Consider the following 18,056-nt stretch of genomic DNA (forward strand, 5'->3'; position numbering starts at 1 on the left):
CCACTGAAAATGGGGTTAATAGACGGGCTGTAGTTTGTGGCAACGTACCTGGTTATTTAGCAGGTTTGCCGTCACAGAGCAGTGCTTCGTCCTACTAAAATGCCTTCAAAGGGTAACGCAGGCTGATAACATGCAGCTTCGTCTGCGGCTGCCTCTGCGATGGCAGGTTCAGTCCAACACAACCATCACACGACACTGGCAAAAACTGTGACTGTTTTATCAGCGAGATGGCTTATTGAAGAACCACAAATCCAAGTTCGGTTTATTCCGAGTTGTCTCTTTCCTTGGTGGCAATACTTGTTTCGCTGTCACTGTACAGCAGCAACACACTTTTTGTGTTGCCCAATCTGAAGTCCAGCGCCAGTGCTGTTTTGCTGCTTGGTGTGTTTGTCTGTTGAGGGGCGTATTCCACTCCAGGCGGCAGTGATGGTGTGTTCAAAGTGGAAGCTCCCGCTGATTTGTAGTAGTACTAATAGGTCAGCCATGTTTTGCATTCTTTTTGTAATAAAGGGGGGGGGGAGTTAATGATTCCAGTCTCCTTTCAGTCTGTGCCTTGTAGCTAAGGATAGCCCTAGCGAGGTGTTTCCCCTGGTTGTGGCACAGAATAAATCTAGGCTTTGAATGATCTTCCTCCTCAGTTACCGATTTTTATATGCAGGAGCTTCGTTATCTCTGTTACCTCTGTCACATTTAGCTGCCGCAACCAGCAGATAATAAAGTCTCAGGACAAAAAGGACAAAACTCAAGAGCTGTGCAGACACGAGGAGTATGTCTCTTCCATAAAACCACACCGGGCCGAGAAGGGACCACTCCACCCCAGTGTAAAAACCCGTCGCCCCCCCCTAAGGCGAACCAACTCCCTCAGCCGTCAACGCCGCCCCTCCCGCCCCGCCACTGCGCAGGCGCGGCGCCGCCGGGGGCCTGGCGCGGCTCGCACCGCCCCAGGCTGCCCTCCCGCGCGCCTGCCGGGCCGCGCGCCCGCCATGGAGGCAGTGCCGAGGGCACCTGCAGGCGGCGGCGGCGTGCGAGGCCCCCTTGGTGGCGCCATTTTGGACTGCCGGCGGGCGGCGGTGGCGGTGTTGTCTTACCCTTTGCCGTCGGTCCATTCCGCTTCGCGCCTTTCCGCCGCCGGTATGAGTGTGGTGGAACACGTACGAGAGATGGCGGCCGCCGGGCTCCATTCTAACGTGCGGCTCCTCAGCGGGCTTCTCCTCACGATGAGCGGCAACAACCCGTGAGTGGCCCTCCCGCGAGAGGGCGCAGTGGGCTGACAGGGCCGGTGGCGCTGAGGGAGAGAGAGGCCAGGCGGCAGCTCGCAGGGTGGCGGGAGGGTGTGTTATGGCAGGGAAGGAGGCAGGCTGGCTTTCAGAGCTGTCCCTCCCGCCGGGCTCCTGTCCCCGGCCCGGCGGGGGATGAAGCCCGGCTCTGTCAGCCCGCCTCTGCCCGGGGTTCAGCGTGGGCAGCGCAGCCCGGACCCTTCCGGGTACCCGGTACAGCGTGAGTGTCCTGGCAGACACGGAGGGATTTTCTCTTTCCGAGAGTGCCCTGTGTAGATCATGGTTCTTCCCCTGACTCAAGTGATTCCCTTGATTTTTCAGGACTTCCCTGTGAGGTATCATTTTACATTTTGGACGGGTTTTGAGGAACTAATTAAAGCCAAAATTCCATTCTGAAACCCTAACTCTTCAACACTTCTGCAAACAAACTGGAAGTGTTATAAAACCGTTTTGTTAAATGTATGAACGTGTGGGTTAGGACCAGGATAGCTGTGCAAGGAGCTGGATTGCCTTGTAAGCTTCAATCCACTCTAACAAAATGTGCTTTGGTGGACGTTGACAGCATGTGGATTGTTATGGGGAGGATGGGGGCTGCTCTGTTATGAAAACAGTGGCTAAGCAGCTAAACATAAGGTGTTGTTACTGATGAGGTGTTGGGAATGGCTATTACGTTTGTTTGTATACAGATAAAAGAAATTGACAAGATAATACCTTTGTGAGGAGATAGTACCTGTTACTCAAGGGCCCTTTCAATGTAGTAAAGAAGCAGAAACAGTTGGAAGTTGAAGTCTGACAAACCAAAGCTACAAATACTTTGGATCTGTAAGGATCTGCAGTTAGCTGATCTCAGCCTTTCTGTTTGCATTTCTTCTAGAGAACTGTTTTCACCATCTCAGAAATACCAGCTCCTTGTGTATCATGCAGACTCTCTCTTCCATGATAAAGAATATAGAAATGCCGTAAGTAAGTATACAATGGCCTTGCAGCAGAAAAAAGCGTTAAGTAAAACTTCAAAAGTAAGACCTTCTACTGGGAATGCTGCTTCAACTCCCCAAAGCCAGGTATTTAAAAATTGACTAATGCACTGCATAAATTGATCATGTTCCTCCTTTCAGTTATTGTTGCTGACTAATATTATGGCGTTAGATTGTGGATTTATCATGTCAAATAAACCTGACATTTAAGGCTACTTCTTTTTGAAAATACCAGTGTGGTGTTTTCTAATGCAAAACTTCATATGGTTGCAAGTGTGAAATTTTTTTGTATGTGTAGTTCGTGCTTTCCTGTTGAAGACAGGAGCAATATGAGCTAGCAATAGGTTGCGTTGCTTTCTTGCGCTAGATTTTTTTCAACATAGTGTAATCATTTAATGGGAAAACCTTATCCAAATTTTTTACTTGACTAAACCAGTACTCTACTTTAAAGTTTGTTTTTTATTTCAGTGTTTACCATCTGAAATTGAAGTGAAATATAAAATGGCTGAATGTTATACAATGCTGAAACAAGATAAAGATGCCATTGCTATTCTCGATGGGATTCCTTCCAGACAGAGGACCCCAAAGGTTGGTTCTGGCAGACTTTTGTCACGAGTCTTTGGTCAGCGTATCTCGAATCTGTAGCCCAGTATGCGGTCAAAAAGAACATAGCCTATATTAGATGTATAATGGCATTGTGTCTTGGTATTTGCTTTTGTATTACTTAAATGTTGTTTGGAAACACTCCCTAATGTTTAAATTAGCTTAGTTTATTTGGTCTGTTTTCTTTAAAATCAGACAAATTTTGTATTCCCTTTGTAGGAAAGAATTAAAAAAAGTTAAAAGAGTTAAATGTTTGTTAATCTTTATTAATTTGTGTGAATTACCTGGTTATCTTTTTGGTACTGCACACAAAGTACAGAATTTTGCTTGTGTACAAGGATGAAGAAACTATTTTTTTTATTCTAAAAGCTCTTAAAGTATTTGTATATCCATATATAAGGCTTGGAATCTGTATTGTCCATTTGATAGTTCTTCTTTGTGTGTTATCATGAATACTTTTCATAGAGCAAAGAATAATGGCTGGTCTCAACAAAAGCATCTACCAGGAAAAAAATTTATGTGATTGCAAGCAGCTGAGTGACTGCAAGTTAGTAAGCAATTGCCAGCTACCTAACTGAATAATTTTCTGCAGTTCTGAGTCAAACATGTAAATGTGAGAGCCAAAGCAATTGTTTAAATTGATGTACTTTGCCTGGCTATAACCACAAAGTGGAGTCCTAGTCTCTGTGGAAGAGCTGTGTATCATTGAACAGGACAGGCACGCTGTTGCGTGCTGGAGCTGAAGGAGAGACTTGTAGCCTAGTTGTCTCACAAGGTTCACTGTTCTGTGGTGTTTTCACTATTAGCCAGTCAGTGTAACTTGCTAAATTGTGATTGCTCAAATTGAGCAAGTATTTTAATATGTTCTTGAACCAAGAATGTGTAAGGAATGGCACTTCATGCCTTATTATGTAGTTTGAGCAATGTAAAATCCTTGAAAGGCTGAAGACTTTGGCAAGTAGAAGGAACGACAGTGCTCCATCTTTTAAAATCTTTTCATCCTTTTTAATAACAGTTTAGATAATGTTAAATATTTAGATCCCATTACGGTTTGCAGTGCCAAATATGTTGAGTCTTTTCTTGCTGGCTCTGTTATGTTGTAAGGGTTTAAAAGATTAACACATCAGGTCAAGCAACTATGTTTCACATTAGCAGTATTACTGTATTGTGTTCACAGTGTGTGTGGCGTAGACTCTAGTAACGTCAGTGTTCTGTTTAAAGACCAGCTTACAGAGCAGAAAAAGAAGAAAAGATTGAGAAAAGCAAACTTTTTACCTAAACTGACTAGTAAAATAAAGTATTGTAGCAGAAATCAGCTACTTGGGTAGAGCTCAGATCCTTTCTGATCTTTCATCAATCATGGCTTCATTCAGAAGCCAAATGGAAACTTTCTTTGCCTTCCTAAGCTAATTTTCTCAGACTTCCATTGGTGTGGAGAGATCAACTCACAGGTGGCTAATGTAATGGATATACAGGTCCATCTTGGCATCATATTATAAAGCTTGTCCATCTTTTGACTCCCTATATGCAAAACACTGTGATTTCAAGATGTACTGTGCAAATACAAAAGAATGTAAGACTCAGAAAGAAGAAACAATTTTAATTTTATACTCAAGGGTAGGTTATAGTAATCTCAAAGGAAGAGCTGGTAATTTTGTCTTCTGCCCAGAACAGGAGGGAGGAAGGGAGGCTGGCATGCTTGAAGACAAAGTTGTGAAGCTTTCTCCTTTCTCATACTTGACTCTACCAACATTTCTATTGCTTGTAGATCAATATGATGCTGGCAAATCTATACAAGAAAGCAGGTCAAGAACGCTCTTCTGTTACGAGCTACAAAGAAGTACTGAGACAGTGCCCTTTAGCACTTGATGCCATACTAGGTAGGTATCTGCACGCTGTTACAATTTCAGTATTAAACAGTATTATAATTTGAATTATGCTTGGGATGAGGTAACTGTCTTATATTTGCATGTAATATGTAATGTCTACATTATGCAAATTATAAAAAGCATTGTAACAAGCTGCTTGTTTATGCTTGTCAAGGGATGGAGTTTCTGGTCTTCAGACAATTAATTTGTATTAAAAGCAGTTTCTGGTGGCTGAAGTTGATGTATATACCGTCCTGAATAGGCTTGCTGTCGCTGTCGGTGAAAGGTGCGGAGGTGGCCTCTATGACAATCAACGTAATTCAGAGTATTCCTAACTTGGATTGGCTTTCAGTGTGGATCAAGGCATATGCTTTTGTGCATACTGGAGATAACACAAGAGCAATAAATACCATTTGGTAAGAGTTCAAAGAGCATGATGTAATGAAATAATATATTAATATTTATATATGGTTATGTTAAAAATGGCATTATATAAATAATAGGCTTTTTTTTTTTTTTGTCTTAAAGCTCTTTAGAGAAAAAGTCATTGCTGAGGGATAATGTAGACTTACTGGGGAGCTTAGCAGACCTGTATTTCAGAGCTGGAGATAATAAAAACTCTATTCTAAAATTTGAACAAGCACAAATGCTGGATCCTTACCTAATAAAAGGTGAGTAAATCCTAAAAGAAAGTTTACCTGGTATAATGATCTGATGAGTAGCATTAGAGGAGCAGCTACATGCAATTGAGCATGCAGTGGAATATTGTATATTGTTGTATCTGGCTTTCAAGTTGGAATTTACATTCAGAAGCTCTGTATCTTGAACAGTTACTGGTAGTTCCACACTTTAAAGCAGGTGTTTGGGGTTTTGTTTTTGGTTTGTTTTTTTTTTTCTTGTGATGAATGAACTTTCCATTTCTTGATGATTGATCTTCAAATGTTTCACTTTAGGAATGGATGTATATGGTTATTTATTGGCACGTGAAGGTCGACTAGAGGATGTGGAGAACTTGGGCTGCCGTCTTTTCAATATTTCTGATCAACATGCGGAACCCTGGGTGGTATCTGGGTAAGTTGTTTTCTTTCCTTTCTTACCTCAACTCTTGATTTGCTCCATGCAATGGATTACAGTTGATACAGTGAATTCAGCTTTTTTCTTCAGAAGGTGCTTTTCTATCCTATCTATTCTGTTCTTGGGGTAACTTAAATTAACTATCCATAAATATCTCTTTTGGTTATTTTCTGTATGTTTAAATGTATTTGAGTTACCACACCTGTACATTAACAATGGTATATTAAATAGCTGTTACAGTTAATATTCATACTGCTTTTTTTAAAACTCCTGAAGAGTGTTTCTTCTTGAACATGTATTCTTAACCTCAAAGCAAGAAGTTCAATGGTTGCCTGTAACTTTTTTTTTTTCTTCTTTCTACTTTTAAACCTCTATGAATATGCACAGGCACCACAGGCAGAACATGTTTACAATCCGTCTTGTCTTTCCATAGGTGTCATAGTTTCTACAGTAAACGATACTCTCGTGCCTTATATTTAGGAGCCAAAGCTATCCAGCTTAATAGTAACAGTGTTCAGGCTCTCCTGCTGAAAGGAGCTGCTCTTAGGAATATGGGCCGAGTACAGGAAGCAATTATACACTTCCGTGAAGCAATACGTCTTGCACCTTGCAGGCTGGATTGCTATGAAGGTGAGTGAAGTGGAGCTACTCACATGTGCAGTATTGGTTTGGTGTGAAAGTTGGTGTCGTGGTGATGATCGTTAGGCAAGGGAATAGACAGGAGTTCTTTTCGTCTGCTGACTTTCTAGTAAATAAATTATTGTTACCCAAAAACCTATAACGCTCTGGTAGAAGCGGTCAGATGAGGGATGCTAGAGAGCACATGTATTTATAAGAATAGTTTTCAAACAGGGCTTTTTTTGTTTGTTTATTTTTGTTTAAACTGGATATAAACAGACTTGGGTGTTTTGAGCAGATCACTGTTGGATGATGTTGTTAACTGTATGGTTAGTTCAACTGGGAGCTTCGTTTTGTCAGGCTTTTGCCATATCTGTTTAAATCTTGTTGATCTCAAAAGCATCTTCAAGTAAATAGTGAGTTGTGAAGAGTCCAGGTGAAGTATTAATATCTCAGTACTGGAACTGGACAAAAATCTTAGATTACGTGTACTTGGTCTGAGGCTTTTTTTTAAGTATCTGCCCTTAAGTAAAAGTGACCAAGTCAATTATCTATAGAATGGATGTGTTAAAATGTAGGCTTGTGAAAATAGACAAAAGGTTTGTATGCGAGGGATTAAACCTTGCACCAGTTTGTAATATGGTGGTGCATTCTAGGGTCGATTTTCTTAGGATTTCGTGGTTCTCAGATCTGTTTGGTGGTACTTGTCTGTCTTCTATGCAATTATTTAAGTAAAACCAAACTGATCATGCTGTAATATTCAGCAGTGAAATTTTGTTTTGTTTTTTACTTTTTCATTTTTTCAAAATGGAGACCGCTAATCTGATTCTCCTGGCTCCTCCAGTTCCGTGTCTTGTGCTTTGTGGTGGCACAGTGCTGTAGATTCCCTGCTAAAGTGCAAGGCATGCATTTGGAAGTACTGTAATGCAGTTTTACATTTGCTTAAATAGTTTTGATTCTCCTGCAACTGTGGAATAAACATGTAATCTGTCACAACTTAGTCTTTTGTCAGATGTTGGTCCTGGGAGATGGTCATCCATCTCCTACCTTTGTCTTAGGTTCCATGTAGAATTGTGTGCCCAGGTTTTAATTTTTGTGTCCAAGTTTCCTTATCTGCAAGTTTCTTTGATATCTTTTGAAAAATGTTGGGTATAGAGTCATTTTCTCAATTGCAGTTTCCATTTGCTTGTTGGAGTGTCAGTTGTTTGGAGTCTGAGTGTTACTAAGTGCAAATAATTGAGGAGGTGCAAGTGTCTGTAGCACTAACTCAAAAACTGAAATGTGTTCCTTTTTATATTGTCAGGTCTCATCGAATGTTACCTAGCATCCAGCAGTATCCGTGAAGCTATGGTAATGGCAAATAATGTGTACAAAACTCTGGGAGCAAATGCACAGACACTCACTCTGTTAGCAACAGTCTGTCTTGAAGACCCAGTCACGCAGGAAAAGGCGAAAACATTACTGGACAAAGCACTAACGCAAAGACCTGATTACATTAAAGCTGTGGTAAAGAAAGCAGAACTTCTTAGTAAGTTCCTTTTTTTCCCCATGTTGACTTATTTAAAGCATACTGTTTTACATGGAAGAATGGAACAGTGATGTTACAGCCCAGGGATTTATCAGTTCTATCCTGAAGGAAAAATCACAGGAATTAATTGCATCTAGCAACTGATACTACATCAGCACTTAAACCAATTGCAAACAAAATGTTTTGACTTCAAAGTATATGTAATCGTGAGTGTAGCGGTTATTGCAATAAAAAGCCATTGTTTAGTGTTAATCCTGCAAAAAGTATAGCGCTACTATCTCCCATGCTGACAGTTCTGAAGGAACAAATAGTCTTGTGTTCTGATGGCTCTTTGTGTGCACTCTGACTTTTTATAGATGTATCTAAACTATTAATTAAAACTGTAGTTTTGCATATAAACAGGTAGAGAACAAAAGTATGAAGATGGAATTGCTTTGCTGAGGAATGCACTGGCTAATCAGAGTGACTGTGTTCTGCACCGAATACTGGGAGACTTTCTTGTAGCTGTCAATGAATATCAGGAAGCAATGGACCAGTACAGTATTGCCCTCAGGTAAAACACAGACTCTGAGATTGCAGTATATTTATAAGAACCAACAATCAATGAAGTAAACGGCTGAGCCACTAATTGATTGGGAAGTGCAGCAGAGATAGCTTTATATGGTTCTCCCTTAAAACAAACAGAAACATACAAATGATGTCCTGTTAATGAATTAGTTGGTCATAAGGCTTTGAACTGAAAAGTGCAAAATGTAGGGACTGTGTTAATGCTAAGCATGTCACTAGGCATGCGATTCCTTGACTAATGAAAGGATTAAGGCATGGATTTATTTATAGTTATTAATTATTATATAGTTAGGCACCTTAAAATCCGTTCCTTTAGACTAGAAGGTGTCGGTGAGCTATTAAGTAAATTTCAATAGTGTGGTGCAATTTAACATAACATGTTACCATGTTAAGTTTACCTTAAATCTATCACATTATGTCCACCGTAAACTTATATAGCATTAATGGGTCAGCTGGTTTTTCCTTGCATATAATATATTTAGTCATAGTAATTTAAATTTTTCCTGCTTTCATGTTACTTTATAATTAGTATTGGCTGGAATAGTGCGATGTTTAGATAAGTGCATTCTTGGGCATCAAAATTGTTTTATATAAAGATTTAATACTCAGTGTTAGGATCAACCTGAAATGAAGTTGCATCATCTACTAAACTGAACTTGATGATGATGTTAAAACAGGAAGTGCAGACAACAAATAAGACTTTTTTTTTTTTTTTTTTTTTTTTTTTTTTACAATTATGTCACAAATATAACGGGGAAAAAAACTCTTAGGAAAATTAGGAAAATGCTTTCTTTCTTTTTTTTACTTTCCTTAGTTTGGATCCAAATGATCAGAAGTCACTAGAAGGAATGCAGAAAATGGAAAAAGAGGAAAGTCCAACCGATGCAACCCAGGAAGAAGATGTGGATGATATGGAGGGAAGTGGAGAAGAGGGGGACTTGGAAGGCAGTGACAGTGAAGCAGCTCAGTGGGCAGATCAAGAACAGTGGTTTGGCATGCAGTAACAGCCTTTCATCCTGCTGCTTGTTTTGGCACTTGAACATACCACTAGGGCCATTCTTCTCTGAGGAACATAAGCTAAGGATTTTTGCAGTAACAAAGGACTTTTTTTTTTTTTTTTTTTTTTTTTTTTTTTTTAAATAGACTCTGAAACCATTTAATAGTTCTATGCATCTCAATACCATGAAGATTCTTGATGCTTCTTATTTATTAAGTGTAAGAGACTAACTGTATCGGAGGTTATTTGCAACTTTAATTTCAAAAAATTCCTGCTAAAACTAAAAGCATTAGAATCTGAAGTGTGTAATAAGCCTGTTGTTTATGATGAAAGCAATGTCTGAATTCTGTCCAGGGCTAAGTGTGCTTGATCAATTTGTAAATACAGTGGTTTGTACTTCTTTGTGGAAGAGGTCTCCCTCTCTTGTTTGTACGCTACCATTTGGACTCATGCTCCTGTTGAAGTCTGGAGGAGTTGCATGGGTGTGGCTGAAAGCAGCACTTTTCTGTTGCTGTGTTTGTTGAATTAAGTTGTCTTTTTATAAGGCATTACACGTGCTGTAAAGGAGGAGTTTGGTACGGTAGGCAGCTGTGACTTAGAGGACACTTTCATAGCTGACTGATTTCTGTGTGTACAGAATTGAGCCAGTGTTGGAGAATTACAGGCATTTCCCCAATCCTTACTAGACCCTGTAATCACTTAAAGTCTGTACATGAACGTTTATTTTTAAATGCAGTTTAGTTTTATTTCAGTATGTTACTAAAAGGTTTTACAATGGTGACTCAAAGCACTTCACGTTCGGTATACAGCACTGACATTTAAAATTATATAAAAAGAATTCATCCCTCTTCACTTGCATTGCTGTAGAAATGTTAAATTACTCAAATACACATATTGTCTTGTTTTTGCCATGTTTATATACTTTATGTTTTTGTCAGGTAATATTTGAATTCATGTGTTTTCCCTCACCTTTTGAGGTTGCACTGCTTCACGTACAAATTCTCAACATCAGCATTTCAAGGCTGAGCTTCTTTGTGTAATCTAGAAACTGTTTCAGTTCTGTGGGCTTGATGTGTGGGAGGAGGAATTACTTCTTGCTCTTATTTTTCTTCCAGTTCTGATTTCCTTACTCTTTACTAAAACATGTATTTTTATCTTTATATTGGCAATTTAATTCCTTTTATATTTACTCTGTTACCACAGGTATGCTGTAGCACACAGGCTTCTACAAAGCTAAACAATAGTTTTGAGTATCCGTTGGAGGAAAAATGGCTATTTGGTAGAAATACATGACATGGAAAACAAGCTTCCCCCTAGCTGTAGATGTATAATGCAGATAAGGGTAAAATATCTCTCCCTATGTGGTGTGCGTTATATCAATTAGAAAAATGCACAACAAAAAAGAATAGGCAGATTACTTCTATTATAGTCTGTTTTGGAAATATTTTGGTATGTTGCATCTTAGAAAGGAGGAGTCTAATAGTTTATCCATTTAAAAAATGACAACAGCTGGGTATCTGTTCTCTGGAATTTTGTGGGCTTTAGACTTTCCAAAATATCAAATTGAATTACGGTTATTTGAAGACTATATGGGAAGAATGGAAAAGCATGTGCTGCTGTCTCGGTGATTGAATTGGCAGAAGCTGTTAGTGCTCTTTCATTAAGCAACTACACCAAATGGCTGTGTTTCTGTTAGAGCAACATTTTGTTAATTGCATTCTGGTGGATGAGAGGCCTGATCCTGTTCTTCTTTTATGAAGAATCGGTTTATACCATTAGCATGTGATGCAGTGAATAGATTTCAGCTCATTGCATGTCTTTCATAACAGAAAGAAATATACATGTACAAGCAAATTCAAAGCATATAATTTTTTTTTTTTAAAATCCTGCTTTGTTTTTTCCTCACACTCAAGCATTCATCAGATTGTATTCTGCACCTGAAAGCTGGGTAGCTTCATTAGCTTTCTAGTTGTATTCTAAACATCTATTGTGGATGAAAGAATGGTGTTCTTGATGTTATTGAACTAAAGAAAGGACGCATTTAATTTTGATAAGAGAAGTATATGAGGTATGTGATGTATATTTTGTGAGCTGCTCAGCCACTTTTTTTCAAATGGTTCCTTTAAACAGGTCGTTAATCATAGATGGAAACCACTGGCCTTGCATACTTCTCTGAAACGTTTACATAGAACAGGAAATCAGAGAACCGCAGTTTTACTAAAAGAATTCTGTAGTATGTTTATAGATAATCTGATAATCTCTCCTTTTAGAACAGATGGGAAACTAAAACTACCTCAAGATGAGTGTGCTGTAAAGAAAACATCGGAGTGCTACGTGCAGCTTTAGCAAACAAGTCCAGGTACACCTAAGAACACCTTACAGTAGCTGTCAAAATAGAGTTGTGTCCTCACTGCTTTGTTTTTCTGAGAACTTGGCTCCTTATTGAAAGTGAAAAGTTCGGTCAGATGCTGCAAATCATACCTCTGGAAGTACCTGCTGTATCGGGGTTATATGGCTTGAGTATAGGCTTTGCTAATAGTTGTACAGAGTAAGGAACTTAAGGATGCCATACATGTCGAGTGCATTTGAGATTATGTAGATAGATATATTTAGCACTAGCTTCAGAATTCTAGAGGGATTCTTCTTGCCTATTAATGAGCCTTCATTAGCGCTTCAATTTTAGAATGTGATCTCTGGTTTTGCAGAGATCTTGTACTTTCAAATTCAGTTACTGGTATTCTAGTTCAGGGAATATAACAATTAGCCAGTAATAAGCAGCTGACCTCATTCCGTCCCTTAATCATGTGCTGAGCACCCCAGAAAAAAAGATGATAAAGCCAAAAACTGTAGTTCAGACGGTGTTAAATCCATGATGTAAGCTCCACAAAGTGAAGCAATGGCTAGGTGAGGCCAAAAAGCCATTGCCGTCCAGTTGCATTGTACTGCAGTGGTGCATCAGCAAGTGCTAGTCTCTGGGGTTGGGTAAGGATAGAGTGCCTGTGTTTGCTTTAAATCCTTGACTTGAAATCACAGGTGTCATTAGTAAGTTTGAATTCCTTCCTACTTTGCAATAGGAAAGACAGAAGTGATGCAAAGGGGCAGAATTTCTTCAAACCTTGCGTAGACTTGGGTAAGAGCTAAAAGACTTGATTTACCAGAGTCTAAAAGCAGCACGCATTCGTGATGTGGCTAAGAATTACCTCTGTAATGCATGGTCCATGGCAAGTGATTTGCCCATGCTTTATTCTGTAATGTGCTGATAACACCTGAAATATTGGCAGTATTTCTAATTCTGATTTCCAGATCTTGTGAATCTAAGAATTGTGAAGGAACTGAGGACTGCTGGCCAATATAAACATTTTCTGTCTAACTGAGGTGCTTTTCCCTTTCTTGTTACTGCTGACCATAGAGAGATTTTTGATTAACTAGAACTTTTTTTTCCTTGCAATAACTGTCTTCCTCATTAGGCCTGTTTCTGTGTGGCGATTCTTCCCTCCTTGCTTTTTGGGAGCTCAGTGATGTGGAAACTGATCCATCCAGGGCAGAAACAGGGGAGTATTTCTTATTCAGCAAACCTTATTTCCTCACTTAGATCTCAGCTGTAAGGAAATCTCAAAGGCTGTCTGCCATTGTAATTTCAAGTTACACAAATATACCATAGCTGAGTATCTCTTAATAAACAGATCTGAATCAATGCAGTCTCCAGTGGTCTTAAATTTTAGGGGCCTTAGCTGGGCTTAAACTCAGTATAAACCTATGATTTCAAACTAAATGTCCTTTGGCGGAGCTTAAAGTAGCGTGTTATGGATAATGTGTATTCAGTACTGCCCATCAGTAAATTTTAGGTAGTACCCAGCAAAACTCAATTACCTTGCAGTCAATTTTGCTGTAGTTTCTTCATCAAAAGGATTCAATGTGGGCCTAAAGAATGATTCCTCTACCCATGCCCAGAGAAGTTGTAGATACCTCATCCCTGGAGGTGTTTGAGGCCAGGTTGGTTGGGGCTTTGAGCAACCTGGTCTGGTGGGAGGTGTCCCTGCAGGCAGAGGGGTTGGAACTCGATGATCTTCAAGGTCCATTCCAACTTAAACCACTCTATTATTCTATGATTCTGTTCCTGTGCTGCCAGGGTCACAGTTTGGAAAGCAACCCTGTGAGTGGATGCCAGAACCTACCTCAAAAATATTCCCACTCCTCTCCCATCCTCCTTTTCCTTTTTAACTCGGCAAACCTTTTTGCTGTTTTATTTCCTTTTTTTTATTATTTTTTAAATCCTTAAAATCCTTTATTTGATTGCTTTGTGGCCCTGTAAAAGGTTGGTTGGTTTAAGGAGGAGAGGGCAAGAATTGTAAAGCTCTTGCTGAATTGCTGAAGGCCTGCCTTAAGGCCTTGGTGATAATTAACAGGTTTGTGTTGGTGTGGTAACCAGATCTCGGAGGGAAGGGTAACCAGGCAGGAGGAATGCTGGACTGGAAAGGGGGACAACAGGGCTTCTGCTGCAATTCCTGCTGCATTCCTAGGGCAGGCTGGCTGGTTAAGATGTCACTTGGAAACTGGCCAAGAGGACGCGGGGAGATGCTTAGGGCTGGGAATTTGGGTTAAAAAAAAAAAAAAAAGTGATTCTGGTGCAAACACAGCTCAGGGGAAAGGAAAATGTTCATTTGGGGAGCTTCAGTGTAACAATCTATATATTAACTCAAGCCCTTTGGCTAGTCCGTGTCTATCGCTGTTGATGACAACAAAATAGAATAATCCATGTTTTTCTCTTACTGTCTTGAGCCTTGAGGTTTCTTTGTGTGCCTTAATGGTTGTGTAATGCTGGGTATGGAACACGCAGGGGAAGCTGCTGCTGCAGTGGGTCACTGACAGATGTTTACACTGTAAAAACCTCCATTTCAAATAGCTTCCCTGGAAAGGCCAAGGACTTTATAAGTCTGGAGATCAGATTCCTTTTGCTTCTTTATAATCCCGTCAAAACACCAATGCTTGCAAACAGAGTGATGGCTTGGGGCTCTAACAAGAGCAGTACAGTTCCTGACTTAAGAATTTTAAAAAGGACTGAATTTTCTACATCTGGCTGTTCACTGTACTGTTTCTTAAAGGCCAGCAGATGCCATCTAGAGAGCTGCCTGCCCTGCAGCGTGTCCTGCTCACGGTGTGTTTGGTTTGACCAGCCCGTGGCGTGGCAGGAAACACTGACCTTGCATGCTCAACATTTGCCTCTGGACACTTCAGCTATCTTTTTTTTTTCAGCTGTGCATTCCAGAGCACTGCGAGCCTTGTCTGGAGGACAAAGGGGAGAAAAAAATCCCCCGTCCTGAGACTTGGACATAAATTGATATAAATATATATATTTACAAAGAACAAAAAGTCCAATTACATTGAAGTGGCTGGATGGGCAGGCAGCAGCACTACTTAGCTAATGGGGGGTTTGGTGATTTGGAACATCTCCCGGTTGGGCTCCCTGGGCTGGGAGAGTTTTGGTGGTTGGCAGAAGTGAGCTGCTCACGTTGGCAGTTGATCCAAGAACTGGGGTTGATCTGGCAGCACAAAAGGGCCCGTTCCTGTGCTGCAGAGGCAGCGTGTTGCTCTGTGCTTTGCTATAAAGACCGTTAAGATGCCAGCTCTTTCCCTGAACTATTTAACTATGTAAAAATTCCCAGAATTTTTGTTCCTGCTTCTTTCCTAATGTTTACTGTATAATATATTGTGTTATTCTTTGATGTGCAGTATGGTTTGGTGAGTTGAAGCTGGTAACTTGGCTTCATCGTCTTGGAATACTAAATAGTTTTCCAGGAAACTTAAGCATGATGACATCAGCAGAGCAAGAACAGCAGTCTGTGGATACACGTCTTCCTTAGACTGCTCTGTGTAAGCTGCTGTCCATATGGTTCTTGGGATTAATGTTTGTCTGTCAGGAAGCCAGTAAAAAGCTGCCGTCTGTGACCGAGCAGCTTTTTTGCCTTGTAAAGCTTGAGGTGGTCCTGGTTAGCCAGTGCTGGAGTGGGACCACAGAGTAACCTCAGTTTCTGTTTTTCCTGCTTTGGAAAGTGGAAGTGAGATGGGGGCAATGTTTGTATGGATTGAATTGTCTCTGTTGATCTGGTAGTGCCATGTGGCCTGTAATGCAGGGATCTGTTTAACTAACACAGGGAAAGTTTGGCATTACTCTGAAAAAAAAAAAAAACCAAAAAAAACCAAAACCGCATAGTTGTTGTGTTAGCCTAAGTTGTAGCTGGCCTGGGTAGCTACTGGATTCTGGTGGTGCTGCTGGCTGTTACAAGAGGAGGAACAGTGTACAAGAGATAGGCTTTAACCTTTCCTCGGCTCATGAGGATGGCTTTTAATAGGTAGGAAAGGAGGTGATGGCTCTAGCTAACCTTTCAGTGTCTGTTCTGCGGAGGATAATGTCACGCGGAAACTCGGCCAATTTGATAAGGCTGGAGGACTCCATCAAGTGTTTGTGCCCCATATGGAAATATTGGGCTCTGAGAAGTTTTAAGGACCTTCCACCCAGTAACGCTCCAGCCCTGGAAATATTTGAGTTTTGACAATAGGTCTTTAACCCTTCTTGTGCTGTGCTTTGGTTTCTGCTTTTGTTCCTGCTGCCTCTATTGCCTGAAAGGGGTGATTAAGAAACATGGGTTTCATCTCCTTTTGTGCTATGAATTACCATCCATGACATAAATTCAGAGGTTTTACACGGTGGAAGGAAGAACATCCATCATCTAGCCTTAGATAGGTGCAGAGACATTTACAACTTGCTACAGGGATTCCTTGAGTAGGAAACCGGGCTGCTGGGGGTGCAGCTGTGGCACGAAGGGACAAGGTGCACGTTGAAGGCAGGACTCTGCTGTTCCTCTCCCCTGCCCTGAGGGGAGGGAAGAGCCTATGGCCTGTCCCTAACCCCAGTCTAGTCCCGGTGCCAACTCGGTGAGGATTGTCTTCCCACCAGGCTGTTAGCAACAGGTAAAAGAGGAACTGAGTGGCTTGGTGGGACACTGCCAGTGGGGCTTTCACCCAGGTGGAAGTATCTTGGTGATGAACTTCAAAGACTAACGCCTGCCGTGCAGTTGGGGAGGGGAGGGAGCTCTTAATCCCATTAGGGCTTTAAGATCAGAGCGTCAGCAGCTCCATTTTGTGAAAGGTTGGATGTTGTTAGTCTTTCAAAGTACGTCTGTTGCATAAAAGCCCTTCTGGTTTAGGTAGAGGCCTCCCTAATGAGCATGTGGAACTTGATTAAGGTGTAGGGAAGAGCTAAATGCTGCGTTCATCCTACCATTGCAGCTCTGAGTAGACGCAGGAAAAATGACTTCAGGAAGGAGTTAGAGCAATTTCTGAGGAGAGACGTAGCCTGGGAAGTCTGTGTGCTCCGGGGCTTAACTTGAGAAAGGAATTCAGGACTTCAATTTTAGGTGCTTGAATTTCACTTCAACACCTTTATTCCTTCAACCTGCAGTAAGGGAATAAGTGCCTGGTTCCCCACTGCGGTAGCCAGCCACCGGCAATGCAAGCCTTGCTCTGGTTTAGTTACATCTGCTGATGTCAATCTGGTGCTGTGCAGCATGCACATTCATTCTTCAGGCTTGTTTTGGCACGTCGCATGCAGCTTTTTGCTGTTTTATTGCGGAATCTGGTTGACACAATGCTGGGATGTGGGTAGAAATGTCAGCGGTGCTGCTCAGGGAGGTTCTGTAACTCTGGGAGGTGGAGGACTTGTTAAAGCAGGTTCTGGTTGCTTTGGAAACTTGGCCTTGGTTTCTGACAGGCCACCTGTGGTTTGCGTGCTTCTTCTGACAGAGTGGAGATTGAGTCGATGCTATAGCAATTTCCTTTTGGGTTTTCTTTTGGTCTCAGAGCTTTGGGAACTGTGAGCGGCAGCGGCATGGGGTTTGGAAAGCAGCCTGTCATGAGTCCATACTCTTTGGTTGAGGCTGAAATTTCCAGCACCGGACGGCTGGTTTGTGTGCATGGGTGGGTGGCTGTGGCTTAGGTTCTTGTGCTCTCAGTTCACTGAAGGTATAAAGCCCCTCGGTGGGATGTCCTGAGAAGCTGGCAGTGCCCACAAACCAGAAGCTTAGATTTTATAATGGTACAGGATTTGGTACCTGTAACTTATAGCCAGAGGGGAATCGTGTCCACAGCAAAGCAGCCCCTGTGAAACAGGACTGGAATTGCTGGTTGCAGCATGGTGAGATGATGAGGATTTGGCAGGAATCCCTGGAAAGCTGAAGAGCTCCACCATGAATTGTTGTTGGATGTCAGTCCTGAGTCAGCCCAGCTATGGACAGTGAGGTGGCTCTTCCAGGAAGGGAAAGGACATACGTTTGGGTCCTTGGTGAGTTGGGTGAGTTAAGGGGTGGTGGGAGCTTTCCTGCCCATGGTTTGCATGCTGCAGGTCAGACTCGTCCCTAACCCGAACGTCTGCGTTCGTGCTTAAGTCATGGTAAAGGGCAGTGATAAGAGAAACTTCTTTTAAGTCACAACTTCTGTCTGGGGCGTCCTGCCTCGCTGCATGCGGGGCAGCAGCACGCGCAAGATCAAAACGCT

At 41.4% G+C, this 18,056-nt stretch overlaps 1 protein-coding gene across 2 annotated transcripts; it reads left to right on the forward strand.

Annotated features, from left to right (window-relative positions):
- The first annotated feature begins 1,095 nt into the window (after window positions 1-1,095).
- Window positions 1,096-10,349, forward strand: ANAPC7 (anaphase promoting complex subunit 7). Of its 2 annotated transcripts, XM_082491419.1 has the most exons (11): window positions 1,096-1,234; window positions 2,152-2,338; window positions 2,720-2,839; window positions 4,623-4,734; window positions 4,985-5,138; window positions 5,251-5,393; window positions 5,676-5,793; window positions 6,230-6,426; window positions 7,718-7,942; window positions 8,345-8,495; window positions 9,324-10,349. In XM_082491419.1, exons 1-11 carry the CDS (start codon window positions 1,134-1,136, stop codon window positions 9,511-9,513), a joined length of 1,698 nt encoding a protein of 565 aa, XP_082347545.1. In that variant the 5' UTR covers window positions 1,096-1,133; the 3' UTR covers window positions 9,514-10,349. The 2 variants fall into 2 exon arrangements, with proteins under 2 accessions (XP_082347545.1, XP_082347546.1); XM_082491420.1 differs by lacking the exon at window positions 7,718-7,942 and having other exon boundaries at window positions 6,230-6,430; window positions 8,349-8,495.
- Window positions 10,350-18,056: the final 7,707 nt, after the last annotated feature.

This window comes from Vanellus vanellus (genome assembly GCF_965231255.1).
Source record: "Vanellus vanellus genome assembly, chromosome: 16".
Taxonomy (NCBI): Eukaryota; Metazoa; Chordata; class Aves; order Charadriiformes; family Charadriidae; genus Vanellus; species Vanellus vanellus.